The sequence below is a fragment of the Cotesia typhae genome, unplaced genomic scaffold (genome assembly GCF_013202065.1).
Source record: "Cotesia typhae breed Kobodo isofemale line unplaced genomic scaffold, CoteBio_Ctyphae contig_42, whole genome shotgun sequence".
Taxonomy (NCBI): Eukaryota; Metazoa; Arthropoda; class Insecta; order Hymenoptera; family Braconidae; genus Cotesia; species Cotesia typhae.
The window spans coordinates 118,682-135,969 of NW_027423751.1; the positions used below are offsets into that span (position 1 = coordinate 118,682).

Here is a 17,288-nt window from a genome sequence, read left to right on the forward strand (position 1 = left end):
TAATATTTCACGGATTAAATACAACATTCAAACCTTTTTCATAATTTATCGCAACATGATCATAGATTGACTAAAATTTATATTCTGTATTTATCACCCCTTCTCATTTTTTTATTTTCATCCCGAGTTAAAGTTAAAGAAAATAGTGATATCTAGCATTTTATGTTATCATTACTTTTTTTTTATGTACATGAATGAAAAAAATATTGATGGATGACTAGCAAAAAAAAGTATTAGGCATCACTTCTAATGCTTACATGATTTCACTTAAGTTTTATCTAAAAAATCAATATTTCAGCTTTAAGGATTTGTAAAAAATAATAGAACATTTTTATTTATTCACTATAAGAAATTAATGTATTTGTTTTAAGTTCATATTATCAACAACTATACTTAATTTACTACATTTTTACATGATTAATTTTTTCGAATAAATCATTTTTTTAAAAAATGATTTCAACTACAATAAAAACAATTTTAAAATTCATAATTAAAAGAAATTAATATCAAAAAGTTATTCATTTTTTTTTCTTTACAATTATATACAATATTTGAATTAAACTTATAATTATTTTGAAAAAGTTACATATTTTTTTACATTTCTTTTATATTCCATGGGTTGGTTTTTCATCAATTTGTCTTGACAGCTATAATCTGAGAAGACATAATTTACAGTCTCAATGACCATGTTATAAAACATCGTATGCAATAATGAATTTATTAAAATAAGAAAAAAAAACATTACATCAAATAAGATTTTTTTTTCCAGTAATTAATTTTAGTTGAGTATAGTTTTTAGCAATATTAAATACACTTTTTAAGTACATGCTATGTGTTTATTTTTCTCTCACTTATATATAAAATTATTCAATTTTTGGACGGATTCAAAGAGTTAACCATGAAACAATCTTATTAATTAATATTATTAGAGTACTTTAATATTTAAAAATTATCTATAATTTATGTTTTTCTTTTAAAATATAACGAAATTAGTGTTTAAAAATAATTAGATCGTTATAAAAGTTATCATTTATTATAATACCATAAATTTATGTTCGCATAAACAATGAAAGTTGTTTTTAGACTTTAACTCAAGTCCTAAAACTTTGCAGGCCAATATTTATCCACTTTGCTAATTTACATATTTTTTTAGTACACATATATAAATATATAAAATCAAATCATTGGAAAAATTACAATCAATTTTTTTAGAAATACAAAAATATTTAAAAGAAACAACTACACAATTTTAAACATAAAAGTGACTGGTACTTTTTTTCATCATTTAAAAAATTGATTTCCAATTTTTCTAGATTAACTTTAATGAATAAATAAACAAACACAATTTTGCATCGTGATTGTCAAGGTACGTCAGAATTTTTAAAAATTTATTGCGAAATTCATTAAAATTATGTTTTATGCCACTATTATCAATATATAGATGGTTTAATTTATTAATTCACAAGATCTACTATTACGAGAATAAAAGTTATATTTTTATTTTAATATATTTGAAAAAATTTTTTCCTTTTTGTTGAACTAACTGTAATAATATTAAAGTTTCAATAATAGAAATAATATTAATATTATATATAGAGTAAAAACTGAATGTTTTAACATCAGCAAGAGTGTAATAAACTTAATTGGAATCACACACCAGATCGAAGTACATCCATTTCGATCTGCTCTGTTTTTAATGTTTTCAAGTATTCATGATTCCGCACATTATTGATCGATAGTACTACAACGTTTAAGATACAAAGAACAACTATTAGCATAAGTTTTTATTAATCGGGCTGTATCTAATTACTCTAAATTTAATTATATATATTTAAAGGTCTATTCTTATTTATATGATATTCATGAGTAATATGGCATTAAAAATAATATAACAATAGACTGTTAACATAGATCACTTTTGAACAAAAAAATATACTTTTTAAATTTTGTTCCATTCATTCATCTCTCGGAAAGACTAGTCGGCAACCGCGAGGTCAAACAAATGCACTAAAGTACACAATAGGCTTTTATTTCAGTCTCAATTCATGAGATTGGCAATTCTTACACTTTTTGGAAGTTTTTTGTAGCACCGCAGAAACAACGGCTTGTAATCGCCTCGGTCACACTAGCGTATTCATAAGCACATTTATTTCACGGAAAGATGACCCAACTTGTCCTGAGATCATTTGTTTTTTCTTTATCAAAGTCCTCATTGCTTCCAGTTTTTCATAGCATGATAGACATTTATGATATCTATATGAAAGAAATCAAATTCATACTTTTTTTTTATTTTTGCATTTAAAGAATATAAGATACCGGCGGATAATAAGACTTAGTTTAGAGATATTTTAATTTTATCAAAGTATTTATGATTTTAATCATTATTTAAGGATATTTTCTAAAAAATATAAATAAAAAATGGTAACTATTACCACGAAGAAAAATAAAATTAAACATTTTAAAAAACTTTACAGTTAGGCCTTATTTGGCCGGTCGATTATAATTTATATAAGGCCTACTTCAACATAATTAAATAGTTAAATTACAATTTAAATATCTTTGATATTTAATATCAATAATCATAATTTTATTTAAAAATTGATATGATTATTGATTTCCAATACCAAATACATTAAGTATAGTTTAATTATTCAAGTAAATAAGCTAAACCGATAAAAGCCTTATTACCCTATTACACGTGGAATATTTAATTTTTTTTTTTTTAACTTCCCGCTAAGAAAATTGAAAATTTTCAAAAATCGGGAAGTTATTTATTTTTTTACAGCAAAAATAACGATTTTTTGTTTAAATTTTATATAAAGTTTCTTCAAATAATGATTAACATCAAAATTTATAAATAGTTTACTTTTCGTGATAAATATCTCTAAACTAGACTTAATTACAAGAAGGTATCTTATTAATAAGAATAAGGTAATTACCAAATATATTACAAAACATTAATTAAAAATTACCTTTCTTCTCGGGAAACATCTACGCCAATGGTATGCAATGGCGCCTCGACATTTGACTTAATCACTGGAGCAAAGTTCCGCAAAATCAATTTCAACGCCGTGCAACCAACCGTCACATACCTACAAGTAAAACGAGTTTTAGTATAATCTCTAAATTTACCAGGTGATCGAAAAAAATGTATTATTTAAGATACTGTAAAATATATTTTTTCATTACAATTTAGTATTTTTATTCATTTGTATAATTTTGATCAGTAACCACCTACTAAATAGTAACGCCTTATGATTTAGAGAACATTTATTGAAGCATAACAATTGTAATATATAACGGGGGCTTGCAAATGTTCTAATTTAACTCGCTTGAATTTTGTATACCAATAAAGGGTTTTTCAAAGGCTTATTCTTGAAATACTATGACAAATTTTAAATGTCAGCAATAAATTTCTGTTTAGCGTAGTAATAAATAATATATTTTGATATATAAAAAATAATAGATTAACTTTACTAAAAGTAGATAATGATTTTTTTATAAATTTTATCGATGCATCTGTAACTCTGTTCTACAAGATGTATCAATTAAATAATATGTTGTAAAACACATACATGAAGATTTATGGCTGAAATTTTTTTCTCACGAGTTTGGGGTCGGGCGATACGTTGTAAATAGTGTAGCAAATGAACCGTGAAACTAAGCATGTAGTTATGCAAACTTGACTATTCTATACAAAACTGTCAAGCTATAATCCTTACGTGATAACTTAATATAAAAATTAATTCATCCAAATTTAAAAATTGAAACTCTAAAATTCGGACAATTTAATAAATTTTTTGATAATTTAAATTAATGACATTAAATTTAGCTGTTACTTCACAATTTTTTTAATTTTCTTTAATCAATTATGACAAAAAAAATGATTGAAAAAATGGACTTGTAGAAATTTTAATAAATTAAAAATGCAATGTTTTAAAAATCATTTTTAGAACAAATTTTTTTGTTAAAGAAATTTAAAAAATTGTCAACTGACAGCTAAATTTAATGTAATTTTGAATCAAGATCTTCACGAACATAAAAAAATTAATTTTCCTTATCTTCTTATCATTTTGATTTGACACGAACTAAAAAAAAACTTTAATAATATTTAATTACTAATATGTTAATAATAAATAAGTGAAAAACCTTGGTAATAGTTATTGTTAATAATTTTATGTTTAGAAGAGAGGTCTATTCGGTTTTTTGGCAATTAAATATCGAAGAATAGACATTAGCGGTTTTTTTTATATTCTATTAGTAAAAAAGAAAAGAATTCGATAAAATACGAAAATGTAATTTTTAAGTTTTTTAAAATTTATTCCATTTTTGATAAACTTAAAAAAAAAAGAATATGCGATTGTTTAAAAAAAATTTTTAATATTTTTAGAAGTTAATATATTGTATTGTGGAACCTACTGTCAAATAATTATCACAACTTTTATTAAGATTATTATAAAAACTCAAACTAGCATTAAATAAGAAATTTAAAGATAAGAAAAAAAAAGTTCCTCAGATTTTGTCAATAAATGAGTAAAGTATTTAAAAATATACATAAGTAAAAGTGAGTAAGAGATAGTAAGCGCGAGAAAAGGAAACAGAAAATGAGAGAGTAAGTAATAGAATAATCTTCATAACACGATACAACTATTTTAAATATATTAATTTAAAATATTATCACGATAAAAAAAAGAAATATTAATACACTTGATATCTAGCATGGACATAATAAAATAAATTTCAACAGACAAACAAGCACGTGTCTGGTGTCTATCGTGTGACGAGCAATCCTATTGAAAATTGATAATAATAATAATAATAATAATAATAATAATAATTAAAAAAAAAAGTATCAACATATGTGCGCAACTCGTAAGCCCTTTAAAATTTCAATCCACTATTCAATAATAGATACACGTTAGAAAATCTCCATTTAAAAATTTGCATCTGCTACTGTATCTTTTTGTCTTGGCTAATTTTCCAGTAACCCTACGTTCTCTATTTAAACTGCAGCGTTGGGTTTAAAATATTGAATTAGCTTTTCCTATACGCAAAAGTATGAACAGAAAAGGTTTTACTGCAGTAGAAAGACAACTGGTTTTATTCGTGAGAAGATTTACATGTGCGTGCATGCGATGGCTATTGTATTATAAATGTTAACAATAAGAATATTTTTCGAGTTTATATTACACAGTTGTCTTTTATTGATAGTAATAGCAGCAATAATACACATGAAAACTGTCTCTTCAAAATATAAATCATTTTTTATATAACACTTATTTAATATTGTGCCATGAAATATAAGAGTGTAATTTTAGCATCTACTTTCTTTTTATTTTAAGAACATTATAAGGAAAAAAAATAATAAGTTTGTGGCTAAAATATAATAACCTAACCACTAGCAAGATGCGCTCAAACTTTTATAGTCTTTTAACTTTCAAGTTATTTATATGGTGATGGGCGTAAATGATAAATATTGAAATAAATCGCTAATTTTAATCTAGAAATACTAATAATTAACTTACATTTCGTATTTACTCTGGATCAGTTCAGTAATTGGCCTGAGTAGTAAATTGCATACATCCAAATTCCAAACAGTTCTAAAAAATACAAAATAAAAAATATTCGTTATTAGATATTTTTTGTTAGTTAGATATTTAAAACTATGTCAAAAAAGATTATGAGTCAACTGAATTTATCTTTCATTATGCGATATGATAAAATTCTTATTGCTTTCATAGAGTTCAGTTTTAAAATTATAGTAGAACTAAAAAAATAGCTTTTTGATAAAATTGAACATCCATGTAGAAGAACCTTGAAGTAAACTTTTTATTTCTACTTGATTTATACTATGCAAAAATATTTCGTCACAGCTTAACTGTACATCGTAATCTTGTAATCTTGAGAGACAGTGTTTATTAGTAACGAAATTAACTCTCTCAAAAGCCGTTTATACCTTTTTTTCACTCATTAAAAGAAATAATATACGATTCTTCTTGCTTTTGTACAATATTTGAAAACTTTGAAATTAAATTTCCCCTTAACAAATAGATTTTTTTTTTCCAAATCACAGCGTTTTTTTTTTTTTTATTTTCATTTGTTTATCAAATTGTATTTTTTTTTTTTTATTTCAAAAAGAATTGTAATTTTTTGTGGTTTATACCAAGAAATCCATTGCGGTTCAACTTTATGTATTTCTTTTATCGATTGACTAATTTTTTACATTTTTCATCAAGCATTAATTTATTTTATTATAAAAATTTATTAAAGTCAACACACCGGTAGTTTTCGCTATAAGATCTCAATAAAGCTGTACGCGCATAGAACACTATATAAATAGTGAATTTTTATTATTGGTTTTAAAAAACTTTTACGCTATTATTTAAAACTTATTTTAGATAATGAATAGTTAACTACCATTTAAGGTAAATATAAAATTGAATGCATTTACAACTTACGGTTTCAAATTCAGAGCTCCTAAAAGATCAACAATGACAGATAAGTCATTCATTCTAACCGCAGAATCAATGGCAGACTTTATATCTTTATTATGCCAAAATGAATAAATAATTTGAAGAGATTTTTGACGATTTGTTAAAACCATCATCATAGAATCATGTCCTCTGGTTATACTACTGATAACTTCAATTTCTGATATTTCAGTTAATCTCTGGCTATACCCAAGTCTTCCCAATCCTGCAAGGTTATTTGGTAAGAAGTCTTCCATCTCTAAACCAATTGGTTTATCGGATATTATTGGCACAAATTCATCATTCTCAATCGTTTCAATAGGCCTCGGTTGTGATGTTCTTATATCTACTTTTGGACTAGGAGGTACTTGAGCGCGATTATTTTTTTTAACAGCTAATAGGTTTCTAGCTGATAATGGTCCAGAGTTGATAAAGTTTCGAGCTATTGAATTTGATCGGGTTTGCCCAGTATTTGGTCGGTTTAAAGCCGGATCTGAAGGACTGTGTCTTATATTAGTGTTTATTTTCACTGGAAAATCACTTTCATACCCATGTTCACTGTCTTGACAGCTAGTTTGTCGTTTAAAAAAATGTTTTGGAGAATCTGGACTTGGTGCACGACTTTTCGATTTTCCATCACCTCCGACAACTGGAGCAACTGCGGCCATCGGTGCAACTCGAGATGTCAAAGTAGAATTTGATCTTTGAGGCCCCATAGGTTGATGAATATTTGAATTATTAGGCATAGGTTTTTTTCCAGTGAATGGTGTGATGCTTTGTCTTAAAGGTGGAATTTGCGCAAAATTTTTAACATTTCTGCTAATACTATTATTTATACTCTGTGAATTTAATTTAACTTGACTGCTTGAATGAATCAAGTGTCTTTGAACGGGTGGTGATGATTTTATAGAACTGTTGCGAACAGACACAGGTTTTGTGAATAACGTTGATGGCTCTAATGAACTTGAAGATGTTAAATTATCTACAGTACTTAATTCTTCCGTTGTATTCAGATTTGTCATTGAAGTACTGAGATTGTGAATAATTTGTGGTTGTGTAGGATCTATAAAACAAAATAAAATATCACATTGCAGTAAAAAAAAAAAAAAAATTACTAAGTCTCTCAAGATACTTGAAAGATAAAAAAACTAAATAAAACATCAATCATACATAGAACATATCAAACATGTAATATTAAAAGAATGCATTCACAGTTAAAGACGATTTTAAATTTACAAAACGTAAAAACATTTATTACTTACCAAAATCATGAGGCCTTGCAGCACTCTCAGGCTCTGGTGGAGGTGTCCGAGACACTAAAACATAACATGCAAATCATGCGCATTCACAAAAAGTACATAACTCAAATATAATGCTCAAAATTAGTAATATTAAGATTGTTTATAAAAAAATTTAGTACTCAAATTATTTTAGACCACAAAACAATACTATTTAAACATTATAATTTTAAAGATCAATGCTTACATGAACGATGAGGTTGAAAAATATCTTCGCAATTAGCTAAAGAAGGTAATTCAACAGGCCGAATTTCGTCTTCAGGCTCGAATCCTAATTTATCAGGTCCCTCTTCGATAGTTGTTTTTACATTCACTCTAAATGGAAACAATAATAAAAAAATAGTTGATAAAAAAAATTGATTATGATACAATAGTCATTAATACTTACAAAGGTTTTTTAAAATTTTCTTTTGTAAAACTTCTCCTTGTTGGATTTCCATGAGCAAATGGTGAAGATGATTGAGAAAAATTAGTGAAAGGTGCTATTTTTTTTAAATCACAAACAAATAACATCACATTGGAACCATTAAAACTTGCACCAATCAACTGAGTTTGTGCGATAGCAATATCTTGAATTTTACCCCAGTTTGTTGATACTGTATCTAATGTTCGTGCTGGTTCCCAACAATGTATTTTCAAAAGATCTTGACTTCCAGTAAACAAACATTCTCCACCTTGACTAAAATGAAGACATCTTATTGCTGATGAATTAGGTTCTGTGGAAGATACCAATTGAAAGGATTCTAAATCCCAAAAATGAACTGTCTTATCTAAACTTCCACTGGCAAGTAAAAATTCATGAGGATGAAATTCAACAGTTGTTGCTGCTCTTCGGTGTTCTGTAAACTCTTTCAACTGTCGTCCTGCCCTCAAGTCCCATAACTTAACCATACCTTCTTCTCCAGCACTAGCGATCCATTGTCCATCAGGACTAAATTTCAAACTATTAACTATTTCATCATGGCCTTTGTAAGTAAAAATACAACCTTTTCTCCTGATGTCCCACAATTTAATTCCAGTATCCAAACTTCCTGATGATAATAATTCTCCGTACGGATGAAAATCCATACACTTTATTGCAGCTTTATGTCCTGTAAGTGTCCTAGCTAATTTCGCATGTTCCAAATCCCATATTTTTAAAGCTCCAGTTTGAGAACCAGCACAAACTAGGTCTTCAGTTTGCCCAAAACGTACACATTCGATAGGAGTAGTATGCCCACTTAGGCTCATTATACAATTTTGTTTTCCTACTGCCCACAAATTAACTTTTTTATCATCTCCGCCAGTCACTAAAACTCTTCCCGATTTGTGACCTAGTGCAAGACAATTAACATTCGAAGTATGAGCAGTAAAATCTTCTGTAAAATAATAATTATTATTAGTATAGTAAAAATAAAGTAGATAAAAAATTTACAGTTGTATGTTTGCATAAATATATATATGTAGACATAATGAGAATTAATTTAGCAGATATTTAATAATTTTTAGAATTTTTTAAAAAATAAATTATGGTAAAAATAAATGAGAAAAAAAAATTGACATTTAAAAATTTTTTAAAATTATAAATGCAATTTTTTAAAAATAGTTTTTCAGAAAAGATTTATTTGTTAAATAAAATTAAAAAATTATCAAGTGGCTGCTAACTTTTGTCATATAGTAAATGCATATAAATACGCGAATCATTATGTAAATCGAAATAAGATTAATTAGAAATTAATTGAACCTATTTTACTTACGGAGTTTCCAAGATTTTTTAGTTGACGTAGCCATTCTACTAGAATTATAATTCAATTGTACACTAAATTCATTTGATGAAAACAATAAAGTCAACGTAAAAGCCAAGAATAAGAAAATTATCTTTATTAGTAATGTTTGTCTGCATAATTAATTGTTTGCAATTACAATATATGGTCAATATTTTTTTTAGGCGAATTTAGGATGAGAACATAATAACAACAATAAGTCATGAACTGCAGTCTCTTTCTTGAGATACGCTTGAGATTTTTATAAATTTAATACAATTATCCTTTGCTGCATTTTATTTTTATAATCCACCCATTGGTGGGTAGCACGAAGTCAAGTGACGTGTTGATTGAATTGAGAAAATATTAAGAGGAAACTTATATTTAAAATCACTTGAGATACTATTTAATAGCTTGAGGTTGAGATTGTAAAAAATCTCGATCACAATACCATCAGACCCGAGGCAAGAATATTTTACTATACACAGAACAAAAATTAAGGCCGATAACTCCCGAAGCTGGTTTTCTCCCCGTTATAGGAGCTAAACAGATACGATGCCTATAACATCCATACTCGCTGCTGCCTGCTGCTCGTATGCTCGTATGTATACCTGGTATTCACATTATTTGCATGTACTTCGAAGTCGAGTCGTTAGATGTCATATTTGTCGTTTTTTTCATGATAAAACATTAAAATTTTCCTGTTTAGTCGTTTTTTAATAAGTAATAATAATATACATAACATACACACTTAGCTAATAAATATGTTAAGTAATCATTATTAATGTAAACTTAAACTTGTCTCACCATATAAAGACAGTTGTTCTGTTGTAAAGTTATTATGAATTTAATTAGCTTTGTCGTATACCCCAAAAAGGATTTTACTCAAATAAGTTTTTTTTCTGTATAAGTCTTAATATTATTCATGGAAATATCTCAGATTATTTTTTTTTCAAGCAGAATAATTTGATGAATTTTTGTAACAGTTTATAATTGACTTTAAGGATTATTATTAAAAATTTTATAAAGACCTGAGCATTAGAAACATGATGAATATATTGAAGTACTCACGTTTTATTCAAATTTCTAGCACTCGGTCCTTGGTTACTTATATACAAGGTCAATCGTCAAAACCTCGAATACGAGAATATTTTTATTTTATCAATCATCAAGGAATGGTATGTACATTTTGTTAACGTATTCAACATTTATTTTACTTTTATTAATTTTTTTTATTCCCGTTTACAGTTATTTTTAGATGATGCTCGAATGAAAAATTTTACATCTTGTTTTAAAGGTAACAGCATCAGTATTGGTTCTAGTAAAATTTTTTAGGACTTAATTGTTTATGGAGGTATAAATTCATATGTTTATTGTAAAAACAAATTAATTCAACTTTTCAATTTAAAATTCAAGTTATATTAACATTTTTTTGATTCGCAATTTTGATATTTAAGAAAATTTTTTTATTACAAAAATTTTTTAATCAGTAGTTTAAAAAAATAATTCTTTAACTGTATTCGAATTACTCGTTTATTTTGAATTTATTTATTGTCAATAATTTAAAACATTATGAAAACAAAACAGTTTCTAAAAAAAATTTAGTGATTTCAAAAAGATTTTTAGCAAATGTCGGATGTGTAAAAATTTTTTTTGTCGTTGGCCAAAAAATTATCGAAAAATTGAAAGTAGTGTTAAGATTTTTTTTTTTCTAAAGGATAATCATAACAATTATTTGAATACAGTCGAGTCTCGTTACGAGTCCTATTTGTTTTATTTTTTTTTTTAACCAGACTCGCGTTAATATGAGAAGACACCAAGGGCGAATTTTTCAATCATTAATTAAAATTTAATTATCATTGTTAATATATCTCTATACATGAAATGTATAAGATATTTATTCATTTATTTATTTATTCAAACGCCAATCGGCTTTATACATTAGATTTACATCATTTACTTTATAAGTTTAAATTATTAGCATTATAAAAAATTGATATATTGATATATTCCCAATAATAATTTAATTTAACCATTGATTGAAAAACTGGCCCTAATAGCACTCATAACGAGACTCGACTATATTTTTTTCTAGAAAAAAATTTCTTACGTTTTTTTCAAACGACTTAAAATAAATGATTCAAATCGGTATGCTAATGATTTTCCATATTTATCATTATGTGGCAAAGAAATAAATTATGTAAGATGTGATAATTTGCCAATAGTTTTTACTCACATAATTCAAAACAAAAATGGTTCAGGCTTTTTAAGTTATGGCTATGCAGAAGATTCTTTAATGGTTCGTATTTTTTTTTTTTTTATTGCTTTTAATAATGTATTTTTTTGTATTTTCTTCAAAAGAATACTATAAAGTAGTTGACATGAAATAGGTGCCATTCGAGCCAAATAAACTATTTATGAACATTCAAACTGGCAAAGTTTATCATCCAGGACCAATAGCAGCAAATGGAATAGGTCTTGTCAGATCAAAACTCGGTATAGAATTAAGTTCATATTTTGAATTTGACAATGGTGAGAATGAAGCCCCTACATATTTTAATTGGAATGGAACAAAACATTCTCTTGAGAAACAATGGTATCGAGATAAACTTCATTTGTTGAAAAATAATACTGATACATAATTTTTCCATTGTTAGTAATTTGAAAGTTATTAACACTCTAATTAGTAATTTTATAGTATAAAAAATATATGAATGATGAAAATAATCTTGTCTGTTTCCAGCAAGAATGAAGATTTCTATAATTTATGCTTTTTATACTCTCTCTCTCGTTGTTGTTTATAAAAATAATCATTAGATAAAAAAATTAGTATTTATTTTCAGTTAATAGAAAAAAAAAAAAAAAAAAAATTTGGAAAAAATCAGTGTTGAAAATGATACAAAATCATTATTTATACATATTTTTATTTTTTTGTTAATCTTATCATAAGAAAGAAATATCAAAAATTCGAGCTGTGCCATCATCCGATGTTGTTAAAATTATGTTTTGAGCCCTAAAACAAAATAATACAGATAATAAATCACAATAAAAAAAAAAATAAAATAAAATAAAAAAAAAGTTCAATAATTACTTGGCAACGCTTAAGTCAAGAATACTTCTAGAATGTCCATGAAGTTCTTTGAGGCATTGACTCGTTCTTGCATCGTAAAATCTTACGATGCCATCTAAGCCAGCTGTACACAACAATGGCGAATTTCCTATCCATTCAATTTTAACAATACCACTGTCTTGAGTTATTGTATGTCGTATTACTTGTTTAGAAATATCCCAAATAAATACTTCTCCTTCAATAGTTCCTGTAGCAGCTAAATGAAGTTCAAGATTTCTACAAAATCTTATTGATTCAACCCAATTTTTTTGAGGTTCAGATTCAGCTCCTTCATCATCTATTTTTTCTATTTCAACTGCCTTATTTTCTTGTAATTTTTGGAGTACATTAATAATCTTTCCATTTGAAACGGTACTAATCACTGTTTTTCCATCCTGCGCTGCTGACATCATCAATTTACCGTCGACTTGGCACTCTAAGCTTATAATATTTTGAGAGTGTGCTGTATTCGCCGGTATCGTTGATTCTACAACACCCCCTTTTAAATCTAATACACGTATTGTTCCATCTTCGTATCCCACAACAAGCTTTTTTCCTAATTAAAAATGAAAAATTGTAATAAATTACTAGATGATTGATCAGCTTAAAAGAATTATAGAAATACCATCTGGTGTAAGGGTTCCAGTTTCATTTTTGTGACCATATCCTTGAAATACTTTACATTCACCACTTGGAATTTTCCACATATATGTTTCACCTGTTGCGCTACCAGCCAAAATAACATTTGCTAAATTATGCCATTTCATCCACTGCAAATTAAAAATTTCTTGATACAATAAATAATTTTTAACAATTAAAATTAATTAATTACTCACCGCCGCATCACCCATATTAAAGTCCCAAACAATAGCTTTACTTTTCATTCCCCAAACTTGAATAAAACCATTCATATCTCCAACAGCTAAATAAGAATTATCAAAATTGAACTCAGCAAAAATAATAGTATCCGTATGTCCAGAACATTTATAAATCATTTCTCCTGATGATGTATCCCAAACAAAAGCAACATCATCTTGGCCTCCAGTAACTGCAATCTTTCCATCATTTGATAAAGATCCGCAAATGATTGCATCTACAATATAGATGATGAAAGAAAAAAATTGTCAATATCAGTTTGAACTTGATAACAATAATGGAAAATTCATTATACCATTATGATGTCTAAAAACAGTTATAGCATCGTCTTTTTCTACATTATCTGCTTCCATTTGATCATTTTCTGTATCTGATTCGAAATTATCGAATACTTCTTCCATCTCATCCACATAAACGATATCATCGTCAAATTCGTCAGATTTTGGCGAGCTGTCATCTTGAAGCATTTTCTGCAACAATAATAATAACTATTTATTTATATGACACTGAAGTTAGCAGACATCTAAAAATTTTTTAATTTTTTTCATTAATTAAATTTCAATTAAAAAGATATTTATAAATAATTTCACTTATAGTTTTTCAAGTTTTTTACATGTGAAATTTTTTTTTTTTCATTATTTAAGTGAAATTTAAAAAAAAAAAAATTTCTAAAAATTTTGAAATGTCGGCTAACTTCATTTTCATTTATTTATTTATTTTTTTACTCGTTTTTAAGTAAAGAATGATATTTTAACACAAACAAACTCTTGTATATTCATATTTTTAAATTTTAAAAATAAGAAAATGAAATTTTCATTTTTTACATCAATAAATAAGATTATTTTTGTTTATATAAAGTAGTAAGTAATTTTTTACATAATTTTAAACAATTTTTTAGTAACTCTTCTAAAATTCAAATTCTTCTAAAAAAAATGTGTTTGTAGATATTTAAAAAACCTTCATATCTGATTTTTTAGATTATAAAATAAGATCTTTGATTATCAATGTATTAATTAACTAGAGATTTAAAAGTTCCGTTTCGTATCGAATTTACGATAAAAAAAATTGATAGTATCAAAAAATTGTTTGATTTTATAGAATCTATCATTTGTTTAAGCTTGATTAACTATAAACCAGAACTGATTTTGAATTATAAAAAATACTCATTTCTTAATAGGCATATTTATTTGATTGACATACGTGAAGAATCAGAACCCTAAACATTCCTTATTTTTTAAATCTAGAATTTTTTGTATTCTGACATTTCATTGAACTTTAGAACCATAAAAACAATTGATGTAATATGTAATAACACGTGTCATCTAATTATTATTATATATTGATAAGAACGTATTTTTTTCAAAATTTATATGATTTTTCTTTAATTTTTATGAATCGTATTTAATTATAAAATAAAAAATAGACAATACAAAAAGCTTACTCGATCTTTTTTAAATTTTGTACTACACCGTAAATCACAGATACGTAGTCACCAACACGTGAGTCAAAGCTGGTCGGTACATTCGTCATAAATACAAACTGAGTCCAGTTTTTTTTTTAATTTTTTAAAAAATTTTTCTCTACAGTATAAGTAAAATCGCTATATAGTTTCGCAGGTTGTCTTTTTCGCTATTGTGATGACTGGAAACAAAATATTACTGTACACATGTACCAAATGAGATTTTACTGTGGTTAACCATTGTTATGCCTCCATCTAGTGGATATTAATTTATTTATGAGTGTGAATTCAGTCGACATCCGACAATTGAAAGTTTAAACAATCGATAACTTTGTGAAAATATCGATTACTATAGTTTTGAAAAGTGATAATGGCGCGTATTCGAATTCTTTTCAAGAGAATTTTTGTAAATTTTTATTTAATTGAATTCCTTAGCTATAATTTTCAAAATAAAATTTCATTTGGAAATATTGAAAATATATATCGATGAAAATGAATCAAATTCTACTAACAAAGCATTTTACTATTGGTTAAAATTTAGGCGCGCGTAACGCGCTATTTCAATTTCTAATATATTTTATAATGCATTAATATTTGCATTTTGCAAAATAGATTAAACTTATGACTATTTTTGTTAACCTACAATCAAGTTTTCTGCTAAATGAAATAGTTTAATTGTTAATATAATTTAAAACAAAAAATACTCTATATAATAAATATTCTACAACGTAAAACTAAAACTTTCTAATTTTGACAGATTTCACTATTTAAATTATAAATTAACAAAATATGTAAAATTATTTTACATTTAAATTCGCGCTTCGCTGGCAAGTAATGTCATCTACTTAATGCATCTAGAAGCATCACATTATTGTAAAGTATTTTGGGAGATCGAGCCTTTTCTCTGTACCAGCGAGGGAGATGTCGTTACAAGCTGCACAATAAAGTCCATTCGCCCGGGAGAATTAAAATACTCAGTTCTAGTACAAAAAAAAGAAAGTTTTATTAAATAAAATAAAAATAAAAATTAAAAGTTTATTTTTCTGCATTGTATCAATTAATTAATTTAATGATTCACACAAATAAAGCTAATGACTAGTAATTTTTACTAATTAAAATATCGCAATCACAAACGTGAAATTTTTATAAAGCTAGATTCTTTTACCTCAGGTTGTTCGAAACCTTCTGGTTTCTAGGATTTGACTTCCCAAAGATAAGCAGATCACATTCTCTTTTACCCGACTGAAACGGATTATGATTGCCAACGGTATACTAGTCTGAGGATCCAGGGCCCGAAATAATATATCCATTCCAATAACACTGTTATGCATCCGAAGTCTAAATAGTTATCATACTTACCTTTGCCCTAATGATCCCATCTGCTCCTCAAATTCGGCTGCAATGTCTTTAGCCCACAGAATCGATTAGTCAATTTAGCAAAATTTACCAGAAAGCACTCGGAAAATTATGATTTTGGTAAATTTCGATACCCAACCGGTTAGTTAAGAATTCTAATAAGTATCTAACGGCGGATTTAATTTGTTTATAAATTCTAATACTTATACTTATAATTATAATTATAAGTAAACAAAAAAATGTAAATTAAAAATTAAATATCTCTGAAACTGTTAATCTGACGTGTAAAATTTCTACAAACAAATTGTAGAGCTTAAAAAAGCTACAGTTCCTTTTTTTTAAATCCCCGTCCGACCAATAAATCATTAGTTATGACAATCGAAGTTTTATAAACAAATTGATTCTGCGAGCTAAAAAATTGTCCTATTTTATCTCTGTGGCTCTCATACTCGTTGAGAACAACTGCTGAGTTTTCCTTCTATCCTGAGTTTCCGCAATAAATTTCTCGATTTTTTTTAGCACTACGCGAGGTCTGTATAGGTTGTCAAAGCAATATCGGTTTTTTAGCTTTGAAAAATCGCATTTTGGAGATAAACATATTATCAAAACCTTAAAATATTCGTTTTAATGTCAGAAATCTATTAATTAAAGAAAAAAAAATGCACGATCGGATGATTTTTCAGCTCGCAACATCAATTTGCTTATATAACTTCGATTATTTATAACTAATGATCTAGTGATCGGGCGAAGATTAAAAAAAAAAGAATTGTAGCTTTTTTTCAAGCTCTACAATCTGCTTGTAGAAACTTTACACATCAGATTAATAGTTTCGAAGATATTTAATTTTTAATTCCCATTTTTTTGTTTATTTATAATTTATATACTAATTAAATCCGCCGTTAGAAACTTATTAGAATTCTTAACCAACCGGTTGGGTATCGAAATTTACCGAAATCGTAATTTTCCGAGTCCTTTTTA

The 17,288-nt window shown here is 26.5% G+C and overlaps 3 protein-coding genes across 5 annotated transcripts; 1 reads left to right on the forward strand and 2 right to left on the reverse strand.

Moving 5' to 3' along the window:
• Positions 1 to 328: 328 nt before the first annotated feature.
• Positions 329 to 10,103, reverse strand: Kat80 (katanin p80). Of its 2 annotated transcripts, XM_074243874.1 has the most exons (8): positions 9,505 to 10,103; positions 8,157 to 9,126; positions 7,956 to 8,083; positions 7,733 to 7,786; positions 6,459 to 7,533; positions 5,526 to 5,600; positions 2,973 to 3,092; positions 329 to 2,253 (listed from the first exon to the last, which is right to left on the reverse strand). In XM_074243874.1, the coding sequence occupies exons 1-8, from the start codon at positions 9,536 to 9,538 to the stop codon at positions 2,121 to 2,123; spliced, it is 2,589 nt and encodes an 862-aa protein (XP_074099975.1). In that variant the 5' UTR covers positions 9,539 to 10,103; the 3' UTR covers positions 329 to 2,120. The 2 variants fall into 2 exon arrangements, with proteins under 2 accessions (XP_074099975.1, XP_074099976.1); XM_074243875.1 differs by lacking the exon at positions 7,733 to 7,786 and having other exon boundaries at positions 9,505 to 10,102.
• Positions 10,104 to 10,283: 180 nt separating this feature from the next.
• Positions 10,284 to 12,420, forward strand: LOC141528042 (UPF0598 protein CG30010). The gene is given in 5 exon segments (XM_074243879.1): positions 10,284 to 10,688; positions 10,759 to 10,807; positions 11,606 to 11,621; positions 11,623 to 11,809; positions 11,901 to 12,420. Coding segments are annotated over 5 exon segments (636 nt in total). The 5' UTR covers positions 10,284 to 10,556; the 3' UTR covers positions 12,153 to 12,420.
• LOC141528041 (angio-associated migratory cell protein) lies at positions 12,418 to 16,308 on the reverse strand. 2 transcript variants are annotated; one of them, XM_074243876.1, is made up of 7 exons: positions 16,120 to 16,308; positions 15,761 to 15,934; positions 13,791 to 13,965; positions 13,456 to 13,712; positions 13,245 to 13,389; positions 12,602 to 13,175; positions 12,418 to 12,523 (listed from the first exon to the last, which is right to left on the reverse strand). In XM_074243876.1, exons 3-7 carry the CDS (start codon positions 13,960 to 13,962, stop codon positions 12,454 to 12,456), a joined length of 1,218 nt encoding a protein of 405 aa, XP_074099977.1. In that variant the 5' UTR covers positions 13,963 to 13,965; positions 15,761 to 15,934; positions 16,120 to 16,308; the 3' UTR covers positions 12,418 to 12,453. The 2 variants fall into 2 exon arrangements, with proteins under 2 accessions (XP_074099977.1, XP_074099979.1); XM_074243878.1 differs by lacking the exons at positions 15,761 to 15,934; positions 16,120 to 16,308 and adding an exon at positions 14,937 to 15,129.
• Positions 16,309 to 17,288: the final 980 nt, after the last annotated feature.